At 39.3% G+C, this 24,632-nt stretch overlaps 1 protein-coding gene across 6 annotated transcripts in view; it reads left to right on the top strand.

The window, feature by feature from the left end:
* NME7 (NME/NM23 family member 7) overlaps positions 1-24,632 on the top strand; it is an 89,738-nt gene that overhangs the window by 53,500 nt on the left and 11,606 nt on the right. For 3 of the 6 annotated variants that reach the window (XM_044441559.1, XM_044441558.1, XM_044441556.1), the window contains 4 exons: positions 7,133-7,197; positions 8,036-8,104; positions 8,660-8,761; positions 16,817-16,924. In XM_044441559.1, the coding sequence (XP_044297494.1) occupies positions 7,133-7,197; positions 8,036-8,104; positions 8,660-8,761; positions 16,817-16,924 (344 nt within the window). Of the gene's footprint in view, positions 1-7,132; positions 7,198-8,035; positions 8,105-8,659; positions 8,762-16,816; positions 16,925-21,341; positions 21,659-24,632 lie in introns of those variants that run through there. The other 3 variants (XM_044441561.1, XM_044441560.1, XM_044441557.1) reach the window with 2 other exon arrangements.

Raw genomic sequence — 24,632 nt, 5'->3', positions numbered from 1 at the left:
CAGAAAGTGAAGAGGAACTAAAGAGCCTCTTGATGCTGGTGAAGGAGGAGAGTGCAAAAGTTGACTTGAAACTCAACATTAAGAAAACGAAGATCATGGCATCCGGTCCTCTCACTTTCTGGCAAATAGATGGGGAAGAAATGGAGGTAGTGACAGATTTTATTTTCCTGGGCTCCAAGATCACCGCAGACGGGGACTGCAGCCAAAAAATTAAAAGACACTTGCTCCTTGGGAGGATAGCTATGACAAATCTAGACAGCATACTAAAAAGCAGAGACATTACCCTGCCGAAAAAAGTGTTTATAGTCAAGGCTATGGTTTTCCCAGTTGCAATGTATGACTGTGAAAGGTAGACCATAAGGAAGGCTGAGCGCCAAAAGTTTGAGGCCTTTGAATTGTGGTGCTGGAGGAGACTCCTGCGGGTCCCTTGGACCGCAAGGCGATCAAAGCGGTCAGTCCTAGAGGAGATCAACCCTGACTGCTATTTAGAAGGCCAGATACTGAAGACGAAACTCAATACTTTGGCCACCTAATGAGAAGGAAGGACTCCCTGGAGAAGAGCCTAATGCTGGCAACAATAGATGACAAAAGAAGAAGGGGGCGACAGAGAATGAGGTGGCTAGATGGAGTCACTGAAGCAGTTGGTGTGAGCTTGAGTGGACTCTGGGGGATGGTGGAGGACAGGAAGGCCTGGAAGAATGTTGTCCATGGGGTCGCGATGGGTTGGACACGACTTCGTGACTAACAACAACAGCAAATAACAACCCTCTTATTTTTTTTTACACATGTAGTGTTTTTATGTGAAGGAATCTTCCTTTTCTCTATTTTACTAAGGTCACATTTTAAAACATTTCAAACAAATCATGAAAACTAATGTATATTTTGGCAGGCAGCAGCACATGCACACATGAAGATAACCAAATGCAGTTTGAAGTTAGCAGCATCTTAAACCCTAATGGCAACCCAGGAACCCCACTGCACATGTGATAGCCTCGCATTAACTGAATTTTGGTTTGGATTAAATGTGTCCTTGTTATTTGAACTTGCATTAATCACAACCTAGCTGCACTAATTGAACAAATGAACACCATATCTCTGCTTGAAGATCTTTAGCAGGAACACATTATTTCAATAGGTAATTGGTTTCATTGTCGTACTACTCTATTAAGAAGTATCTCCTAATGTTCTATAGAAATCTGTTTGGTAATATAAGCCCATTAGATCTACTTTTGACCTCTATAGCAACAGAGGTCCTCTTTTTTCAGATATTATTTAATGATTTGAAAACTTCTGTTATGCTCCCTCTCAGTCATCTTGTCTCCAAGCAAAACATACCCAGTTCTTAGAACTGTAGTCATGTAGTATGGAGATTATCCAGTCCAACCTATGGATGGATAGGTTACCATCCAGTCTCTGTTTAAAAACCTCTGACAAAGAAAAGTGCATCACTTTTCAAGGTCACCCATTTGCTGGTGAACAGCTTGTAATATCAGGAAATGGTTTTTTTTAGGATTTTTTCCTTAAGGTTTAATTGAATCTGTTTTCATATAATCTGAACCAGCTGATTTGGAACAGACCCTCTAGAGCAACAGTAAGCAAATTTTCTATTTTCTATGTCAAAGATCTCTAGGTGTTTGAAAACGGCCATCATATTGTCTCTTAATCATCCTTTCTACAGGCTAAACATAGTTCAATGTCTTCAACCTTTTCATACCTTTTTTCTCCACTTCTTTGTATACATTCTAGATTGTCAGTACCCTTCTTATACTCAGATGCCCAGAAGTGGGCATAGTACGGTGAGGGGCAAAGCAAAAGAGAAGTGGGATCATTAAATTTTGTGATCCAGATACTCTGTTTCTGTTAAGCCAAATCTAGAATTCCATAAGCTGTTTTTAGACTGTTCATTACCAGGGCTGACTCATGTTTGGCTTGTGATCTGCTAAACCCCCTAGATTCTTTTTTCTTATACAGGTGTCAACTCAGGTATCACCAATTTTGTTTTGTGCTTCTGTTTTTCCCAACCTAAATGCAGAATATTACATTTATCTCTGTTGACACTAATTTGTTGATTTTGGCTCTGCTTTCTGTCTTCCCTAGTGCATTAATTACCTTTTCCAGTTTGGTATTATCTGCAAATCTGATAAACATTGTCTTTGCTGCTTTGTCCAAGTTGCTTATTCAAATGTTGATCAACTGGGTCCAGGACAGCACGCTATGGTACCCCAACTTGTTGGTTCTCATGCAGAGCCACTGATGAAGACTCTTGAGGCATAGTCATATCAACCAGCCACACATCTATCTAAAATTAGCATTGTCTAGCCCCCATTTTACTACCCTGCCACTACTGTGATGAATCTTGTCAAAAGCCTTAGTGAAATCAAGAAGATAAGGTTAATTTGGTATTATTTTATTTTCTTGATTGGTAATATGTGAAAGACATGTTGGCTTTTTATAATCACAGCTTTCTTTCCTAAATGCTTAATGAGCACTTCTAGACATTTCTGAGTATTGATATCACTCAGAAAGGTCAGTACTTCCCTCGTTCCTCTTTTCACATGTTTGGTGACATTTCTCCAGTGACATAACTCCAGTCTTACAGCACTTAAACAAAATCCAAACATTATAGAGATTATATCTGCAGGTTTCTTGATCCTTCAACCTTTCTATGTTCAATCTTTTCTCCAAGGACTTGATTTACATATCACTGACCTTCTTCATTGCCTTTCTCTGAAACTATTTCCATTTGTCTCTGTATCCATCCTAATGTTCAGTACCCAGAACTGGCCTCCATACTCCAGCTAACTGCCAGTTTTGTCTCCATGGTGACTATTGTAGTATGCAGAAGACTGGCAGGTGTCTGCAGCAATAAAATGCTCCTGGAACCCTGTTGACCAAGGCTTCCATCTGTCCATGTCAAGTTTGTCTCCCACTTTTACACCACTGTCTTCTCAGTGGAGATGCTTAACAAGCAAACTCAAAATCCCATGTAAGAGAAATATCCCGAGTCTGTGTTGTTCACCACCAGAAAGCTTTGGCTATGGGCAGTATGGAAATGAAATGAGTCCTCATGGACAACTGTGGAATTTGGCATTCAGTCTAATGAAAATCTCTCTCCCTGTTTCAGAACAAATCCAAAACATTTTCTGACTCTTCAAGGGGGCAAATGTCAAATTGATGTTGCAGATAATTGTGAAGAGCTGTGTCGCCTCCCTCTGACAAACACATGCCTATTTGTTGACTTGAATTTGGTCTTTTCAACTTAGATTGGATTCCTCTCCCTGGCCTGTTTTGGAATTTTCATTTTGGATCCTCTTCCCAAATAGAGTGCATTGTGCTGTTGGTATATCAGATTAAATAATGCCCTCCCCCATACACACGCAGAGTTGTGGTTGGTACAGAGTTGTGTCATATATTTTTGCATTGTCTGTAGTTTAACATATTTTCACAGGCAAAATTAACTTTATGGAGGGAAATATGGAAATTGGCAAGAAAGTGTTTGTTTGATGAACCTGTATGCACTGGATAGTTTTTACTTTGGATCAGTTTGTCAGTACAGATGATAATTTTTTGCCATTCTCTGCTTTGCAAGCTAAACATGTTCTGATTTACAGGCTCTTTTTTTCAGCTTGGTTAGCTACTGCTGCATGGTAATATGTGCAGCTGAAACATTTGTTAGAATCTAGATTTGGTCCTTTTGCTTTTATAGAATATATAAGATAAATTCAACCAGTGCTATGGAGGTTTTCTTTTAAATTAAAACTCATCTGGTTACAGAACAGTATACAGTGGTGCCTCATACTTTGAGCTTAATTTGTTTCAGGAGGGTGTTTGAACTCTGAATCATTTGAAGTCCGAAGCAATGTTCCGCATTAGAAATTATGGAAAGTGAATTAATCTGTTCCTGGACACTAAACAACACCCATTGTGGCATTCATTGAGAATGATCAAAAAGGCACTGAGAGCGGATCAAAAAAGCACTGACAATGATCAAAGAGGCACTCACTCAATAGGCACTGAGAACGAACTAAAAGGCACTGAAAATGGATCAAAAACCCACTGAAGCATTTTTTCACTGCGCCTGCAGTTCAAACTTAGACGCATCACTCGACCTTTGGAATAACCTTCTCTAGATTTTAGCGTTCAAACTGTGGAACATTTGAACTTAGGGACATTTGAAGTTTGGGGCACCACTGTATATCAAAGAAGTCTTCTATTAGAGTGGTGGATTAAGCATCTGAACATGTAAAGAGTTGAATCTATGCTGAAACTTCCCCTCTGCTCCCTCCCTTTCAGTAAAGCTTCTGATTCCACACTCAGGGTGACTCTTGCTGCTTGAGGAGTCAGGAACACCTGAGACCTTGTAACTGGGCAGCTAGCTTCTCCTGCCATAACCTGACCAGGCCAAGGAGGCAGATTCTCACACTTTGTTTGAGAAACTTCCTTTAGGTAACAGTGAATCAATCAACTCCTCCCCTTGCAGCTTTTCTGCTTCTGCCTCTGAATCTGATTAATCTGAGCAGCCTGTAATAAAAGAAAGATGCCCCGTCCTCTGACAGTGAACCTGTTAGCTACTAGAAACTGGGTGGGGATGAGATCTTGAGTGGTTCTTAGCCTCCCTAAGTCTGCACAAGCATAAATATCATAAATTGTCATACTATACTACTGTTGCTTTTGGAGTTTTTCTAATGAACCATGCAGATGGATGAACCTGGTAAATGGAATTTGGATTTTGAATCCTGGGGCTCTAAATTCCTATTTGTAGGCACTCAAAATTATACAAAGATAATGTCTCAGTTTGTGGGACATAGCCTGTTCCTGATGGGTTATTTAGTTCTTGGTGAGTGCAGTTACCGTTTTGTACATGCAGTCCCCGGCTTGGATGAAAATATTGTGCAAACCCTGCTAGCATGGTTTATTCAAGGGTTAGACAACCTTTGCATAACATTCAATTGATAGTATTGTTTTGTAAGCATTATTTAACTTTGAATAATCAGGTTTGCTCAGTTCACATAACACAACAATCCCTGAGCAGGAGGTAAATATGCAAAATAATGATTGCATGTGCTTCTGGTCCTCACAAGTTAAATGATCCATGGTAGGCTTTTTTGCCACCTGAACCAGCCTTTTTTAAGTTTCTAGATCTGCTTTTTTTGAGTTGTCCTTGTGTGTCTCAAGGACATGGATTGTTAAACAGCAAAGTAGACATTGTACCGCATCACTTTGTTTGAATAAAATATGCCTGAAGATTATTTGTCCTTTATTAATGCCTAGTAACCTAATGCTGTCTTGGAGACATAAAACCTTTTCTTTTGGGTTTTTTTTTTTTTTTGTATGCCCAAAGTTATTTGTTATGCATTTTTGCTAGGATTAGAGTTACATTCCTTCAGCTGTATTTAGTAATGCCTGCAATTTCTTTTGTACTTTGTCACTAAAAATTAAATCCCACACTAACCCCTAATCTGCTGCTCTGATTTGGCTTCTTAAAGTAATCACATTTTAAAGATGTGTTATTCCTTGCTTTTTAAATAGCCACTTTATTTAGTGAAGTCTGATTTGGGTTAAAACAGATTTTGAAAACATTACTACAACTGACTTTTAGGCAATCAAAATGTTAAGTGTGCCCTCTTCCCCCAAAATGTAGATGTACTCATGATCTTGTTTTTGGTGTGGAAATAAGAATCTTCACTTTCATTAAAGAAAGTAGATATGTTGAATCACTGTATTTGTGGAGGTTTTAATCAAAAATGTAGCTGCTGTTTGCCAAAGGCTTCAGTGTTAAGAATAATGCTTAAGTGTAAACTTGCCTTTCTCCTACATCTTTGAGTCATGTATCCCAAAACATACGATCCTCCTGTACCACATGCATCTGTATTTCTTTTTCTTGTACTATTCCTCACTTTTCCCCAAAGATCCAAATATTGTAATCGCTCTAATATCAAGTGAAATAGAGAAGCAATGAAAATTGAATACACCATTTTGAGAATAAATGGGGGAGGATGGTTTGCAGAATTTGAATTTTTAATCAGGAGTCTACTTGGTTAAAGGTGGAAAAGTCATGCTATAGTCCCGTCTTAACTGTGTTGACTTGGAAGTAAGGCCTATTGATTTGAATGGTGAATGGCATCTACTTTTAGAGACATAGAAACAGAGTGAGTCAGAAGGGGCCTCCTGAGCCATCTAGTCTGACCCCCAGTTCCAGCCATCTACACTCATAACATGCCTACCATGTGCATGTCCAGCCTATCCTTAAAAACCTTTACCACTGGGGCTTCAACAACCTCCTGTAGAAGCCCATTCCATACCCTAGGGATCCTAACCGTCAGGAAGTACTTCCTGGCATCCACCCTAAATCTTAGTTCCCTGAGCTTTGCTCCATTGGAAGGGCATGACCCACCTCTGTGTGGCACTCCTCACATACTTTTATGTTGCTTACAGGTCCTCCCTGAGTCTCCTCCTCTCAAGGCTGAAAAGACCCAGCTCCCTCAGTTTCTGCTCATATGGCGTACCCTGCAAACCAGTCACCATCCTAGTGGCCCTTTGCTGCACTGATGCAACCTTGCTATATTCCTCTTGTAATGAGGGGCCCAGAATTTAACACAATACTCCAACTGCAGGTGCACCAAAGTCATACAAAGAGGCAGTAATACCTCTTCTGGCTATGCATCCAAGGGTGACATTTGCCCTCTTGGCTGCCACATCATATTGCTGGCTCCTGTTTAGCCTGTAGTTGACCAGTACCCCAGATTCTTTTCACAAGTGCTGCTCTCCAGCCACTTGTCCCCTAACCTGTACTTATGATGCCCATTCCTCTGCCCCAAGTGCAAGATCTTGCACTTATCTGCATTGAACACCATCCTGTTTTGAATAGACATGCTTAATATTGACTTAATAGAACCTGCTGAGGGACCTGGTTGTGTCACAGACTTTTTGGGGTAGTGCAAGTACGTTTGTTTAAACTCCATTTTCCTGATAATTCCAATGTGAAAACCCCAAGAGTTTTCGTAAGAATACATTTATAAATGTTCAGAAGTTCTATGATAAGAGTAATCCTTTCACTTGGGAATTTGGTGCTCAAAGAAACTACTGTCAAAGCTTTTAACCTTACACTTTTTCTTTTGTCAAATTTCCACAGACCTGACTGGGAAAATTATAAAAGCGATTCTTGATGAAGGATTTGAAATCTCAGCATTGCAAATGGTAATGCTTTATTCTTTGCCCTACACTTGAGTGTGAAACCCATTGCATTTGGTGTGTACAAATGAAAAGGCTTAGGTTGCATGTAGTGTATGTGAAGGAACACATGCTTGCAGAGGAGAGGGAACAGCGTGAGCTTTTCCCTCTTGTACACAATATGCATTCTTGCTGCCTCTGTCCCCGGACCCACACATGCTGGGGATGTCTGTAGTAGATCATAATAGATGGAGGATGACACTAGATCACATCTGATTGCAATAACAGCTCCAATCTGAATTTTCTAAAAGGAATCTCTTAGGCTTATCGTGGTTACTTAGCCTTACCAGTTCTTCATTTGTAAAACAGGAATAATGCCAGTCTGTGTTTCAGAGCTGCCATGAGTCTTGCATAGTATGCAAATATACTGCTATTCTGTATGAATTTATACTGCTCATTTAGTCATTCCTTTCTCTGTTTTATTTATATGATAAGAGCACAGTAGAAATGATAATCAATAAAAAAATAAAAGAGCAAATAACCCTCACTGGAACAGAAATGCATGTTCTACGTAGCTGATTTTGCCCATCTCTCTAATTTGATAAACAACTGAACATGCAGCAATGATAAATGAGATCTTGCTCTCTGGCTACTTTTATTTCTGTCAACTTTGCCAAACAGTGCCTTGTCAGAGATTGAGAGATAATATGAAACCTATTCAGGTTGTGTATGTGTAGAAAGAGGCAAATGTTAAACATAGGTGTAGTTTAAACATGGAATATGTATTTTTAAATGCCATAAATCACCTTTCTGTTCTATAGATACTCCAGAATGACATCTTTCTTTTTTGTTCTTTTTTATTCAGTTCTATATGGATCGTGCAAATGCTGAAGAATTCTATGCAATTTACAAAGGTGTGGTTGCTGAGTATTCTGTAAGTGAACACAATAACTGTTCTCCTTTTGTTCAGTATTTTATAATGTGCTATCCTGAACATTTTTGATATAATAGAGAACAAGAGACAAATTACAGGAAAAATAATGTTATATTTCTGTCTTCCTTTTAACCTGAGCCATGCAGCTAAACCAATAATATTTTTCATTAGCAGGACAAATTGCAGAAGTGATGAAATTAATTTTGGTTTGAAAGGGCAAGATACTTGAAACATGCCTTTTTTCAAACTAGTTGATTGACAGGTTGAAATATGGGAAATGCCACCTTCAGTTCAGTATTGCTGTAGTGCCAGACAGAACCTTTATCTTGCAAGGTTCTCCCTTGTACCTCATGGAGTGATAACATTGTGTTGTGAGGTTCTCAGGTCAGGTGGTAGTCAGGCCTGCATGCAGCAAATGATGGATATTGGTGAAAATGCAGAACTGTCGAGGATTACTTTAGGGATTTTCTTTAAGTGGTAAATTTTGGTGCAAAGATGTATGCAGTGTCCAATAATACATTTCAAAATGTATTTTAATTTTTTTTCTGATTCTAGGAGATGGTTGTGGAACTTTGTTCAGGTCCCTGTATAGCTCTAGAGATAAGACAGTTAGATCCTGCAAAAATATTCAGAGCTTTCTGTGGGCCTTCTGATCCTGTAAGTAACTTAATTTGAATTTGTTAGGGACAAAATAGAAGTGGTATGTGAGAATTGAATTTGGATTACAATGTTATTTTATATTTGACAAAGCTGAGAGGGAGCCTTTACTACCCCTCTCCCTTCGTTTGCCAAGTCTAACTCTCCTCTTTTTCACAAAGCTGCTGTTATTCCCACAGGGGAAACATAATCAAGGAACCTGCCCATTCCCTCAATTCCTTTTCAACTACCATTGCACATAAATTGGGGAGTGCTTCCCTCCTTAAGCTTGAGTATTTTCAGCATTCTTCTTCTAATTTCCTCTTTTCTCTCTCTCTTCTTACCATATTTTTTCCTCACAAACCACGTTTTTTCGCTCTTTCACTAAAATAACCCCTACAAAAATATATTTTTCTTCCTCCTTTCTCTTTACCCTTGTCACATCCCCTACCAAACCACTCCTTACCTGTATTTCCTCTTGCCTTCCCCCTCCACCATGATTGTTTCAACGGTGCCATTTTAAGAATGTATGAGCTGTGTTAGCAGACTCCCCCTCCCAACAGGTAGATGCTCCCTCTGCCTCATAAGCCTGGGCGAGGGGCATGTCATGGAGACCTGCCTGTATTGCCGGGTCTTCACAAAGTGGACCTGCAAGCATCGGGCAGATCAGCTGAAGGCTGAACTATGGAAGAAGGTCTCACAGGCTGCTGAATCCATGAATTGGAAAGAACGAGACCACCCAGCTGCCAGGAGTGCAGCAACAACAGCCATGCTCCCATCTGCCACACTGGAACCGATAGCCAAGCCTGCCTCTCCCAGACTAGGCCGCTTGTCCGATGGTCATGCAGCTAGAAAAGTGGCCAAACATGCCAAGAAAATGCCTACACTGCCAAGGGCAAACATAGCCCTGGTCAACCTTAAACTCAGAGGAAGCACTTGGTACTGTCTCTAGAATGTTCATAAACCTCAATACTAAGAGTGGACCTCTGCCATGATGATACCAGAGGAAGAACAGAGAGATGCCCCAGCCAGGTCTCCTTTCTGTCTGCTGTCTCAGACATTGGTGTTGAGGCTGTCTATAACACCTCCACTCTCGGAGGGGGGTTGCTTAAACCATAGGTAGTTGTTACATGCAGACTCATTCATGGGTTGCTTTGCAGGGTCAGAGGAATCTCATAAAACTGATCAAAACAACAACACACATCTATTCTGCATGCCTGTACTAAAAAGCATGTGCAAAGGCATGTGTGATAGAGGAACACTGTATCTGAAAGGGGTGAGAGGAAAGGAATTCAGGAACTGAAAAAACAACCTGTGGTTTGTGTAATTGTCTGGCAGCTAGATTATGGGTTAGGCAGAATACGGGAACCTGGAGTTTTGAGCCATTCATAATGTGACCTCATTTTATTTTTCACTCTCTAACCCAGGTGTCACAGTTGATGTACCAGCCAAGGTTAGGGCTAATGGCTGGATCGTAGGGGAATGCTTGTGATTTGTGAGGGGTTAGGATTTGTGGTTGAACGTCATCACTTAGATTTGTAACCTTGGGGTATGAATGGGGATGCGCTGTGTGTTTAGGAGATCTGTCATAATGTTTCTTCAGTACTCAGTCTTTATAAAAACTGAATCTTTAGGATTACAGCATGTGGACAACTTTCTTTCATATTTGATGGAGTATGATTTTTGTTGAAGCCAAGTACATTCAATATACAGGATGTTTTGAAACTGGAAATTCACTGTGCTGTTCAACCCACACCCTGTCCCTGCAAAGCATCTCATTTTAAGTGTTCCATTAATTAGATTTTAGATACAGAATCCATACCATTCCCTATACCATGTCTTGGCAAATTAATTTTAATGGAATTTCTAAAATAGAATTGCATTAAAATGGTATTGTCTTATTCAATAAAACGTTTTTCCTTAAACAGTCTTACTTACCAGTTGTTGTGGCCCATCTGGCCAAAAATAAAGTGCTAGAGTGTTCCTATCCTGAAATATGGTTAACGATAATTTATTCATGTTCCAGCAGGCACATGCAACTGATAGTGTCAGCATCCCTGAAGGCATTACTCTTATGTAGATGAAAGTTAACGATTTCTGGAAAAGTGTATTTTCCATACACTTCTACTTTTACATTCATTCTCAGTACATTTATTTGACTTTTAAAAGCCTGACTCCATGTATATTTTTTTCCAGAATAAGTCCTAATACTCTAGAAAAAGCTGCAATCCTATACCCATTTACCTAGGAGTAAGGTCCACTGAAGTTTACTTCTGAGTAGGTAATCTGCATAGGTAATTTGTATAGGATTGTGCCGTGTATATTCATCATAGGACTGTACCGGCTTAAATAGTTTTGTGTAGCATAGTGGCTAACTGTAAACTAGGCAGGGAAAGTTTCTGATTCAAATATCATTTCTGCTGTGAACTCATAACCTTACTTGAGACTGGATCCTATATTTCTCAACTGCAGTGCTCTGCAATAATGAGTTAATAAAACCTACCAGTTTGTTGTGTGTGTGTGTGTGTGTAGAGATAATGTACTCTTGCAACACTTTACAGGTTACTACAAGAATGGCTAAATATTGTAATTGTGTATAGTAAAGCTCACATGTATAAAGATATAATGCATATCTCTTTATGCACTCACATTGAGAATGACCTGGTTGCACAAAATGCCAGGGCCACCATGGGTTACTTAACTCATAGTGAGCCATGGCACTTTCAGCTTTTTGTTGACTCTCATGAAATTCCACCTTTGAGAAACAAAGAATTACTGTTTATAATTGTTATAGTTTAACATGTTAGCATTTTTGAAGGCAAATCAGTTTATGATTCTAATGATTTAGGTGGCCCTTCACATAGTACTAAGTACTGGAAAGAGAAGGAAAAAAAGTTTTTCATTCAGTGAGAAGACCTTTATCAGCCAGAGTAGAAAACAGATCAATATGAGGCTGCAATTAGTATGTCATGCTGTCTGTGCCTGTCTCTAGTGGAAAGGACATTATTGGATTGTTTAAATGCTATTTAGGGACAAATTTGGTCAGTATTCCTTTAAAAATATATAGGCTAGTCATTGTTGATCTCCTAGAAAGTATCACTGTGGAAATTTCACCAGGCTGCTCTATTTGGATAACATGAAAACAGAGGTTCTCAGGATGCTATATTCTACACCCAGTTCCACATTCCGTATTCCCCGATTATTGTGGAATTCACAGAGCCTTGTTGCTAAGGCTTCCTCTTTCCTGGAGGCTCATTTGCTGGAACTGTTTAATTTATTTGATTGATCCCATTTCTGACTACTGTATACATATTTCTGAGCTCTCTATGGATCTTGATCACAATAAGGTTTGGTGGTCTTTTAAAGCACTGATTAAGTAACATCACGGTGTTCACCCTACATGTGGGAAACTGATAATTTAGATTCTATCTGTATACTTTCTAATTCACCAGATTTCTGCTGAAAATGGTAGATAACATTCTCTGCATGCTCTTCTGGTGGACAACTACAGCCAGTTTTCAAGCTTTTTCTTTCTGCCACTAAAGTTGTTCACACAGGGCTTTGTGCAGGTATTGTTTTCTGGGTGGACAGTGCAGAAACATAGCTGTGAATTGCTAGATAGAATAGCTAAGATTCAGAACTGAATTTAATTCAGAACTGAATTAAAAACCAAATCATGAACTGTTCTCAAGAAGTTCTAGTGTTTTGTAGCTATTGTTTTCACTTAATATACAGTGTTTCAAGTTTTATACTTTTAAAAGATTAACATAAGAATAACAATTTTTTTTTTCAAAGGAGTGATTTCTTTTTAATGGCTTAGACCAGCCTTCTGCAATCGGGTACCCTCATGTCTTGGGCTATAACACTCAGCCTTCACCTTTTGCATGGGTAATGACCACTTTTGCTGGGTATGCCAGTAATTGTAGCACAACACATTTTGAAAGCACCAGGATAGGCAGATTTATATAGGATAGATCCACTGGTTTAGGATCAAGAGAAACAAGACTTGCTTTATTGGCAAGAGACATGTTGTAAGAGTACTTTAAAAAGCTAATGCAGGCACATGTATTTATTCAGTACTAGAAGAAACATTTCCTTTAAGAAAAACATTTTTGCAATTGCTGACTGCCAGAGTGGCTGCAATATGGGGTTATTTTACTCTTTGGCTCCATTTTCATAGTTATTTGAATCCGTGATTAAATAAAAACCTGTTCTTTAAAACTCCCAACACACACCCATATTAAATGTTGGTGATTAAATGAACATTTGGTAGATAAATAATTTAGGGTTTGCTCATTGGTCTGTTCAGTGTCCTTCATCTTCTTACTGCAAGACAGCCTGAGCAGAATGTTGATCAGATCCTTTACTTACCAAATTTGGTTTGTTTCTTTGTTTAAAAACAAGCAGACGATATAAATTTCCCCTTCTCTCGCCACTTGGTTGCAAATGTATGGGAAGCCAGCACAAGGAAGAAAAGAGTGATAGTGACATTTTTAGTTGTTTCAGGGTTACAGAGACCCCAACCCTGGATTAGGAGAATGTACTTTCTGACCTGGTACACATGACAGAACAACCCCTCATAGATAAACTAGCCATGATGTGTTGCCAAGTCACCTGAACCCAGACCAATCCCTGAAGGCAGGCTTTTTTTCAGCAACAAGCTACCCTGAGAACCCACAGCTTGTTCTAGAGGTTGTTTGTCCTCAGTGGGTTCTTGTGTTACCTGAACCCAACAAAGCAATTACATTACCCCTTGGTACTGTTTGCAATCTTACTCATGTTGCCACCAGTGACAGCCAATCCACTGGACCCCAAAAAGTACTTTGGGGCAACTATCACTTGTTTGCTATCCTTTTTATTTTTTCCAGTTCCAGAAAATTGTGCAAATGTTTTTATGATTAGTTGAGGCTTTTGCAAGTGCACACTTATGGCTGTCCAATATGAGTAGTCTTGCTTTTTTGAATGCCATTACATGTTTCAGTTTTCAAGGGGAGTGGCAAAATTAAGTGTGCAACAGATTGGTGGGATGAGATGGAAGGTTAGTGGGTGCTGAACCCACAAGTTCCTGTATAATTCTTTTTCTTATGAATGTATGGATATCTTCTATTCTGTGGCAAGACCTCCCTCCAACTTAATTGCAGGAGGCAGTCTCTTATGTTGCCTGTCTTCTTGCATTTGGTACTAAGTGGGAGAAAGCAGCCTGAATAGGATGAGAGGATGTCATATAAATCTGTTCCTGGTACCTTTACTGAAAAGACAAGCCTTGGTTTATTTTGCTACCCCCATCTGAGATGCACTTGGTTGCTTTCCATCACATCAAATTACAGTTCAATTGCTTATGCCAGCCTCTCTTGAAACAAAAACCAAAAGAGGGTTTAAAAAATTCTGTATGGAGCTTGCACCTCTCTGAAACACTTGAGCTGTAAGTGCAATCTCATCCACTGCTGCCAGAAGAATGCAAATTAATTAGTAATGTGAGCCCTCATTTATATGCTATTTTAGAGACATATATAGATTAGCAGGGTTAACAGGCAGTATGAAAAATACCTGCAGCACAATAACTTATTTTATATGGCTCTGTAAGAATGAAAAAGTAGGAGGGATAAATCATTGTTGCTTGGAAAATTCATTCCTTGCACCCTAGCTACTGTGAGGATTGCAGCTAAAATCAGAAGAAACGGAATTCTGGGCCAAGAGGAATGGCAGATGGCAACACTATCCCAGCTATTAAAGGAGTCCTGGTGTTGTATCCCTGTGAGCCATGGATCCACTGCACAGCTGCTCAATTATTTATTTAAATATTTCCATCCCACTTTAAAACCAAAACATCCCACAGCAGCATACAAAAATCAGCAGTTTATGTCCTCAGGCTCACAATCTAAAAAAACTCATGACATAGGGAAGGGATTTAGAGAGATGGGGCAGATGTTGATGGAATTCCCAGATGGATAGGAATATATCAGTTGAACTTAGGTTTGCACTACATCATTTCAGCCTGTCTTATTATCCTTTAGCCCTTTCACCTTCTTGCTTTCTTTCTGCAATTTTTCCTATGAGTTCAAGTCAAATCTGTTTCTTTTCCCTTTTCCTTAGGGCTAGATGTTCCTCAGATGCCCTTCTGGTGGCAGTTAGGAAGAGGAAGGAGCAGCACTGGATGCTAGATGGTGGCAGTTCATTAAGCTGTTTCTGCTTCTTCAGGAGTAGTATACTTATGCCCCAGGCTCAAGTGCTGCTACCCAATAGCATGTGTGTGTGGGGTGGAGACGGGGGGTACTTGCTGGCAAAGTCCAACACTGGCAAGCTCTGTACTAGCTGTGCCCTTGCATTCAACGTCAGCAATTTCTTCCTTTCCTTAATTGCTCTCCCAGCAGCATTTTCTACCACCATTCCCTCTAGGATCACAGCTACTTGATAGGCCCCTTGCTTTTAATTCCAGTGGTCCTTATAATTAATCCACTGATTGCACACCACCATGGTCTACAGTCAACTGAGGCCCATACCACCACGAGGAAAGGCAAATGAAGAAACAAACAAAAAAGATTGGGGCTGGTCTTGTACAAAACATCATCTTTCTCTCATCAATACCTTTGAAATGTGGCAGTCTGTTGAATGCAAAATGTTCAAAGAGATGATGGGTGTTCTGAACAAATTCTACTTCTCTAACTTCATAAAGATGGGGGACAAGATCATGCAGGGATTCCATGAACTAGGATTACTTTGGGCTGCGAGAATCCTGGATTCCTTTCATATGCACAGTTTAGCTCCAGTAGGATGGGGTGAAGTGTTCTACAGCCATGGGCATTTTTATGCTATGGTTCTGCAGGCAGTTGTGTAGGGGAGAGTTATGAAAGTTTATATCGGGGTTTGGGGGCAAAGTCAAGTCAAACTTCTGAGGGTATTGTATGAGTCTACCACGATAGAGAAAATACAGTTTAGGAATCAGTTTAAGATGAAAATTAGGGGCTTTTATCTGGAAAGGGTACGTGAAGAACGCAGGTAAAATTAATATTCTAGGAGAGAAGTATTTTGTTTACTCACTGCTTAATATTAAACTGTGATCAATTTCAGAAGATTTTCAAGTGATAAATATACCAATCACAATCCCATGGCAGCTTTATATCATAATGAAACTTTAGTTTTTAAGGTAGCACAGCACCTATTGTTGACTTTGTGCAATAGACTTATCTGGCTGTCCCTTTCTCAGCTTGCTTCCCTGTTTATGTAAATACATGAGGAAATAATGATAATCAAGGTGCATATACAAATGAGAGCCAACATCAAAAGTGGAAAAGTTCCAAAATCATGTCTTCTTGATGCCTGAACATTAACGCTGATGCATCCCAACATGACTATTTCTAGAAATTTAGGGAGAACTCTCTCAGCTAAGAGGGGATTGGTATGCCTCAAAAAACTGGCATTTTCGTTCATACCTTATGAGAGATTTGAGTGGAACTAGCCAAGTGGCCAGATAAGGTGTTCTAAGCAGATATTCCTAAGGACTAAGTGCCAGTACACTTCCATAACCCAGTTATGCTGACAACAGAAGATTTAGATCAGGGGTCTCAAACTCGTGGCCCGCGGGCCAATTGCCGGGAGGGGCGGGGCACAGGGGAGGGGCCCTGCGGCCTTCAAAGCACCGGCGGCGCCCGGGCCGGCCACGGGATGAGCGGCCCACTACCACCGCGGTGGTGGAATACTTGATGCGGCCCAGCCTCCCCCAGACTCTACTTCCAGCGGCCCCCAGGGAAGTTGAGTTTGAGACCCCTGATTTAGATGATCCTACTCAAGCTGCCTGCAGGTATTAATAGCATAAACTGTTTCAGTGTGTCATGAGGTACATTGCATGAAAAGTATATGTTAGTTTAATTTTCTCAGAATTATTGGTGCCAGGATGTTTTCTTTCATTACATAATACTTTTTGCATATGCAAAAGTCAGAGCAGGAATTTGCATGTTTATTTAGGGTTAATGCTGCTTTTGCTATTGTGCTCACATTAAGAATGCTTTATTATATTAATTATCTCTACCTCTAGCTTTTAAAAATATTTATAAAGAAACGTATTCTTATATTCTGCAGGAAATTGCTCGTTATCTCCGTCCTGGCACGCTCCGTGCTATATATGGTAAAAATAAGATCCAAAATGCTGTTCACTGCACAGATCTTCCAGAGGATGGTCTTTTGGAGGTAAGACTGGAAGATATTTATTTATTTATTTTACACTATTATATATTGTCCATGACTAGTGTCTCAGGATGATACAAGATTTTTTTTAATACAAAAGTGAGCTTATTCATTTTGAGATGTTTTTTGTAGTTATGTGCTCTGACTTATGCTGACCCAATGAATGAAAGCCCTCCAAAATGTCCTGTCCTTGACAGCCCCACTAAGTTCTTCTAGGTGCAAGGCTTCCTTTATGGATTCAATCCACCTCATACTTGGCTTTCTTTTTCTGCTTCTGTCTTCAACTTTCCCTAGCATGGTTAGGGAAGAGTTTGACTCTTCTCCATTGACCCAGCCTTCTCATGATATGTCCAAAGTATGACAGCCTCAGTGTTGTCATTTTTGCTTCTAGGGAAAGCTCTGGCTTGATTTGCTCTATGACATGCTTGTTTATCTTTCTGTTGGTCCAAGGTGATTAAGATAATTAGTACTATTTTTAAGCAAAATCAAATATTCTGTCTCTCTCTCTCTCTCTCAGCATAAGTCATCAGCTGCCTGAGCAGAATATGGAGATCTAGTTTAATTTGCCCCTTGTGTATTTGCTTATACAATGGAAGGAAAAAAGAAATTCTGAATATTAGCAGTAGTTGACTATAGTCTCTAGTGAAATGCTTGAAGGTGTAACATCTCCTTGCTTATGATATTGAAAGACAAGCTTTCATGCTTTCAAATAAATAAATTGAAATAACTATTACATAATCTGATGTACAGATTCTGAGTCTTGCTTGATATTATTAGGACTAATTTCACATTATTATTAGTAGGGGGTTGGCCATGTTTTCTTCCTGTTCAGGTTTTGCAGAACATGACACTTGGGTTGTGGGGATGGGTCATCCTAAGCACAACTCAGAATTCTCTGTATTACTATAAACCTTTCTAACACGACTGTACTTTGTCACAAACAGTCTGAGCCTTTGCTTTCTTCTTCTCAGTAATGTAGGTATTATGCGTTGCTGCCTTGCAGTGATCCACTCACCCCTAGGTGTAGCTTTAATGCCAACAAAGTGTTTTATGTATTGGTTACTTCTCATCTGGCAATTGGACCTTATCCAGCAATAGATCCCTTATCAGTGTCACATTAATACCACAATGAAATACTAAATGCTATCTTTGTGTTCCCTGGCAAGCACAATTTATTACTTCAGACTTTCCTCCTACCTTTGGCTTCAGGCACCATAGCAAATATCACTATTATACTGCTTGTGGACAGTTCTGTCTAAGCAAAATTGCTGGTGCTCTGGGCTTTGCCTGTAATACATTCTTGCTGCTTTTATCCAAGCAAAACAGATAGGGAGAAGTGAGAGGTCTTAAAATGAAAAGACCCACATTTCCTTTTCCTCCTCTCTGTCCCAGTAATGTTCCACAAAATGCTGTGATCATTGTAGTAATCTCTAGAACTGCATTATGAGACATCTCCCACAAGACCTTCAACCAACTCCTACCTTGAGACCATCAGTAAAGTAGACTGGGGGCGGAGAAGTTCACATTGTTATGGGGTTACACCTCAGGTTTGTAAAACTAAACATTACTAGGAGGAAGATAGTTTCCCTAATATTTAGCTCCGGCATTCTCTTGACATTTCTAAAGTTATTGTTCATTTGTTTTTTTTCAGACAGGATGACATGTGACATACTTAAGAAAAATCAACATAGTATTACTATCAGCAAAGTTGATTAACGCACGTCTGAAATGCAAGTGGCTGTAGAATAGTTAGTAGTTCCAGTACATATAAAAGCCAGACAACTAATAAAATTAACATTATATAAGTTCTTGGGAGTAATTATACATATAGTATAGTAGTATAGTTCCAGTAGTGCCTTTTGTAAGTTACAACCTATGTTACATAAATAATTCCTATATATTTTTTATAACTGGTGATCCAGCTGAGGCTGTGGTCTCTGTGGAACAGTGAGATGTGGGCCATTGACTTATTTACACCAGAGTACACTTAGATGCTGTAGAGCCTGATCTGCTTCGTGATATTTTTTCCCCTCTTACTTCTTTCCCTTGAGTTTCCCCTCTTTGTCTCCTTCCTTGCAACATCCTCCCATTTACTAGTAGGACTGTGATGATAACCTTCAGGGAAGGACAGGAGAAAGCACTTGTTGCTTCAACAAACCCAGTAAGCTAGAATTGAGGTAGCAGAAAGGACCAAGACTCACCAGTGGCGGTGACCTGCAATGTCTGTGCAATTTCTGTTTTCTTGCCTGTAGTCAACATGGCCTACACATGCAACAAATGCAAGCTAGTAGTCCTGTTACAAGAAAAGGTGAGAGCACTAGAGCAGTGAGTGCCCACCCTCAAGGTAACACATGTATGTCAGGAAGACCTGTGGATTTGTCAGATATTCTTTCTTCCTAAAGGACAGATTAGTGATATAACCGAAAGATTACCAAGGCTCATAAAGCCCACTGAAATGTATCCCTCCCTTCTTACAAATATTTATTTATTTATTTATTTGGGAAACTTCTATGTCGCCCCATTCGCCGAAGCCTTGGGGCAGCTCACATCAATAAATAAATAATCACAATATAAAAACAATATAATTTGAGTCAACCTGGCCAAGGATATAAAATAAATAAATAATATTAACAATTAAATTAACAGTTAAAATGACATTTAAATAAAAAGGTCTTCGCATAGCGCCGAAAAACAAATAACGACGGCGCCAGGCGGACCTCTCTGGGGAGCGCATTCCATAGATTGGGATAGATATGGGAACAAATGACACTGCTAAGATCTTTGAAGAAATCACACCAGACATTGAAGCTTTAGGAAGAAAAGTCAAGAACTTTGTGGCCCATATATTTTTCTTTTCAATCCTTCCAGTTCTTGGAAGAGGAATAGACAGGGAAAGAAAAATACTCCAGATGAATGCCTGGCTATGAAGGTCATGTTGATGTGAAAGATATGGATTTTGGAACCACAGGCTATACTTCCCGGAAAATGGACTGCTGGCAAAGGGTGGGTTGCACCTTGGAAGGACTAGAAAGAACATATTTGGGCACAGTATGAATAAGTTTATCAGGAGTTCCTTACACTGAATCCTACAGGGGAGGGAGAAGTACACCTGGGTGTAAAAACAGACAAAGGCTTATGCACCACAAGAAATAGAGCAGCTGTAACATTGATAGTCCCAATTATAGTCTCCCAAAAAATGTAGGAAAAAAGTAGAGTATAAAGCACATGGTCCTCAGTATCTATATACCAATGCCTGGCATATGGGAAACAACAGCATGAGCTTGAACTCTTAGTACAGGAGGGTGAATACCACCTAATACAGATAACTGAAACTTGGTGGGATGACTTCCATGACTGGAATTCAGCAATTGAACAATATAACCTGTTGAAGAAGAACAGAAGAGCCAGAAAGGGCCACACTATATGTTAAAGATACGTATCTCTGTACAGAAATACACAGGGGGGGGGGTGAGCTTAGGAGCCCCATAGAGAAAATCTGGATTAATATAAATGGAGCAAGAAATAAAAGGGACACAGTGGTTGGCGTCTATTACCAACCATCCAATCAAGAAGAAGATGAAGATGAAACTTTTCAAAAGTGAATTGCCAATGTTTCAAGGAGGAATGATACCGTCATTATGGGAAACTTCAATTTCCCTGATTTCTCTCAGGAGACAGATTCTGTCAAACCCACCTTTCCAAATGATTCCTAACATGTGTTGTTGATATGTTCTTCCAACAATAAGCGGGAGGAGCAAGAGGAACAGCTGTCCTTGATTTGATCCTAACTGACAGGGAAGACGTAGTGGACAAAGTGGCAGCTATGGAAACTCTGGAGAGTGACCATGTCATACTTGAGGTCTTGATTCTAAAGGAAGCAAAAGCCAAATGTAGCCTTAACATGTACCCTGTACTTTAGGAAAGGCAATTTTACATAAACTCAGAACTGTTTTAAGTAAAGTCCCACGGCAAGTGAGTCTAATGAGAAAAGGGATCCAAGAAAAGGGTGGGAATTTTTTAAAAACTGCAAACAATTCCAACAAGAAAAAATGGGTAGGAGATACCAGAAGAAGCCCACATGGCTTCATAAGAAGTCTAGAGACTATCCAAAAACAAAAAGGACATGTATAGGAAGTGGAGGAAGGCCAGGCTACAAAGGAAGAATATGGGCAGGTACACAGAATCTCAGGTATGGTATCAGGAAGGCTAAAGCCAGGAATGAACTGAGGCCAGCGAGGGATGCTAAAAGCAACAAAAAAGTCTTCTTCAGATTTGTCCAAAGTAAACGGCAGAGGAAAGAAATGGGGGTTCAGCCACTCAGTGTGGATGGCAAAATGATAACACATGGCAAAGAAATGAGATGTGCTCAGTTCCTAGTTTGGCTCACTCTTCTTCCAAAAGATCTATGACTTTCCTACAGGTACAAGTTGAGGGAGCAAAATGGCATCTCAAGATTGAATAGGCAAATACAGCTCTTCAAGGGGAAGAGGGGAAAGGCATATTTTTTCAGGTTACCACAAGCTCATGCATGACCTTAAGCAGCATTTCCTACCCTACATCACTTGGCTTGAGCCTTTGAGTTCCGGTGAGTTACGCATTATTTAATACAGGCTCTGTATATTTCTGTCTGCATCAGTGAGAACTGATTAGACTTTTTTCCAAATAGACCCTAGAATAGGGTGTTTTTCATGCTAAAACTCTTGCTGTACACAATGTGATTCACATTGTACAGTGTGGAATGGAATGCAAATTCCAAAAGTACAAATGTTTAAAAGTATCTGAGTTTAAAGCTGTTCCCATTGTACATTTTCGATATTAAAGTGATAAAGTATGTAAATGAAAAAAACACAATACTCTACGAAATATTAAATGTCTGGAAGCCTCCAGGTTTTAAAACTCTGAACCTCCAGTTATGTCACATTCTAAACTAAGGTATCTTACAGTCCAGTACTATGCATGTCTATTCAGAAGCAAATCTCATTGAATTCAGTGGGGATTACATCCCAGGTAAGTGGGTAGAGGATTGCAGTCAAAGGGTGGTGTTACGTATTAACTTGATTTTGCCCTGTAAGTGCTCCCTGCTCTTCCACTTGCTTTATGAACCCCATAATTTCCTTTTAACAGGTAGTTCTGCCCTTAGACTTGGAAGAAGTGGTAGCAACTGATACTATTACAAAATGTAGCAAGGTTTGTGTTGGAGTTTGCCCTTTGACTATCTGTATCTAATAAACGTATAGCCCTTTTCTTTCCAATACTACTATAGTCTGAAGCACTGTTTGAAAAATAACAAAAATGTTGTGAACACAGCAATGATTTTCATCTCAAGAAACATCTCCTTTTGAAATATTTTCATTGAATGCTGCATACTTCCTATTCTTGGTGCTATAATTTCCGTGTGTCCTAATTAAAAAAGAGAGGAGAAAAACCCAGCTGCTATGTATGTGCAGCTACCAAGACCATTCTTCAATGCCTGAGACTGGGCTATTTTATTTCCAGTACTAGGTCACAGAACTGCAGGGGTTTAATAATGTGGAAAGGATGGTAGAACAGAAGAAGAAAGGTAGTTTCACCTGGGAACATTCTGGGTCATGTGCCATTTTGTGTACATGTAGAAAATGCTTATTGAGAATAAGCAATACAGCATCAGGAAACCAAGGCATTTGATTGCACCAGCTTGAACATTCTGAAAATGTACAAAAGGCAGGTAGGTAATATATAGCTACATGCTCATCAATAATCAGAAGCTCCCTGTCCATCAAAAACTAAAAAGTTCTAGCTTGGCTTTCCCCTAACATGATACTTTAGTGTCCAGAAGGTTTCATTTTACCTAGGCATGCAGTCTAACAAACAATACATTCACCTGCATTCTGAAGTGTATAGTCCAGGAGGCTGGTATCTCATTTTTGTTTTAAATTGAACACTTACAGTTTTATAGAAGGGAGATTGCTGCCTTTCATCATACATATTTTAAATGTATCTTGGCAGTAATTCACTCTTTGTAGTTTGACCCTGAACTGTGTTGGCATTTCCCACTCCTGAAAAAGTTTCAGTAAGCGTAATAAAGTTAATAAATAACCATTACATAACTGATTTGAGTCAGGAAAGAAGCGTTCAGAATGCTGTTGGTCATGAAATGAACCCCCTTTTCATTCATAAAATTGAAGTGCTGTTTAATTTCTGTTGTTTTAGTGACATTATACTATAGTATAATACAGTACGGTAGTATTACATCTGTTGCAAAGTCCTTTTCAGCTTACCAAATCAAAGGCTATAATTATGACATATCATAATATGTCAGAACCTGTGATAACATTTTTTTAAAGCACTTAATTTAACTTTGAGCTCAGTGCTGTATTTTAGTTACAATTCGAAGCAGTAACTAATAAAGAACATTTCAAATAGAATTACAACTGATTATGAAAAACCAGAGGATTCAGAAACACTAATATTTTAATAATGCCACCTTTCATGGTGGTTCATGCCACCTTTGGTAAATATTATTGCACGTACACTTTTCAAGAGAAATCTTAAAATCTTAAAGCTGTTGGCAGCATCAGCTTAGCTGTAGAGACCCAGCTGGTTCTGTGCATGAGATGAAGGAAGAGGTGGGGGTGGAAGAGGAGAAAGAGAACTGGGTGGGCTGCTTATATCTTTTTGCTTTGGGCCAAGTTCTGCAATAGATTTGAATAAGCCACCTTTAGATGAAATAGGATGTTGAAGGGTTTTCTACTGCACTGGGACTAATAGACCATCAGTTGGGCAATTGTGGTAAACCAGCTGTTTGTCTAACGGTAGGAAGAAACATAGGCACTACACTTCAACAAGCAGCCTGGGGGAGATAATGGTGTAATATGTAGATGACAGGCTAACCAAGTATTGCACCCTTTGGTAAGTAGCCATTCACTAAATGGTGACTTGTATTCCACCTCTGGAGAAAAACTCATGGCAAATTCCTTATTCAGATAAACAGAAAAGTCAGATGATAATAGTTAATAAGTTGCCTTGAATTTTGAAGAAAGAGGTGACTAATCAATGTACGAATGAAAATAAATGCTTCTAGTTATTTCTGGATATATTTAGCATTAAATAATTCTTGAAAGTGTTAGAATACTAACAGTAAATATCATACTAGTGTGATGCCCCTATCCTCTTCAGGATGTATCAGATGCAGCTTTGGCATTATTAATGGATTCTTCTGAGGTTGATTTTGCAAAAATTTTTCTTGGATTGCTGTTATCAAGGATCTACCCGTACCTGTCACATTTAATAAAGCAGCAACTTTAGAACAGAATGTGACTCACATAGTGATACATAGCAGCTTCTCTGCCACCTTAGATTTGGTCTTTTTCCCTTCCTTCCCTTAGTATTGTCATCACGTATAACACTTTGGAATTATATCCACCTTGTATCATTTTGTAAATGTTAGTTACTCTTTGGTATCAGTCAGGAATTGCTTGAAGCTAGTACTGCAGTTGGGTGCACATTTAATTCAATTTCCAGTTTGTTGTAGAAAAGCAATGTGTTTGTAGCACTAAAGGGCTCTAGTGTGAAAGCAACCCAAATTGGGAGTAAGCCCACTTGTACTCAGTGGAGCTTAACTTCCAAATAAGCATGTATAGGATCAGCCAGAAATAATATTCTCATGCAAAATATTAGTCCAGAAATAATTTATGATAATACAATCTTCCTGGTTTTGTTGTGCTAACTTAAT

This window comes from Varanus komodoensis, unplaced genomic scaffold (assembly GCF_004798865.1).
Source record: "Varanus komodoensis strain SLA01 unplaced genomic scaffold, ASM479886v1 scaffold4, whole genome shotgun sequence".
NCBI classification, from domain to species: domain Eukaryota; kingdom Metazoa; phylum Chordata; class Lepidosauria; order Squamata; family Varanidae; genus Varanus; species Varanus komodoensis.
Note: the sequence above shows the minus strand (reverse complement) of the source record. Positions and strands in the feature narration are given on the sequence as shown.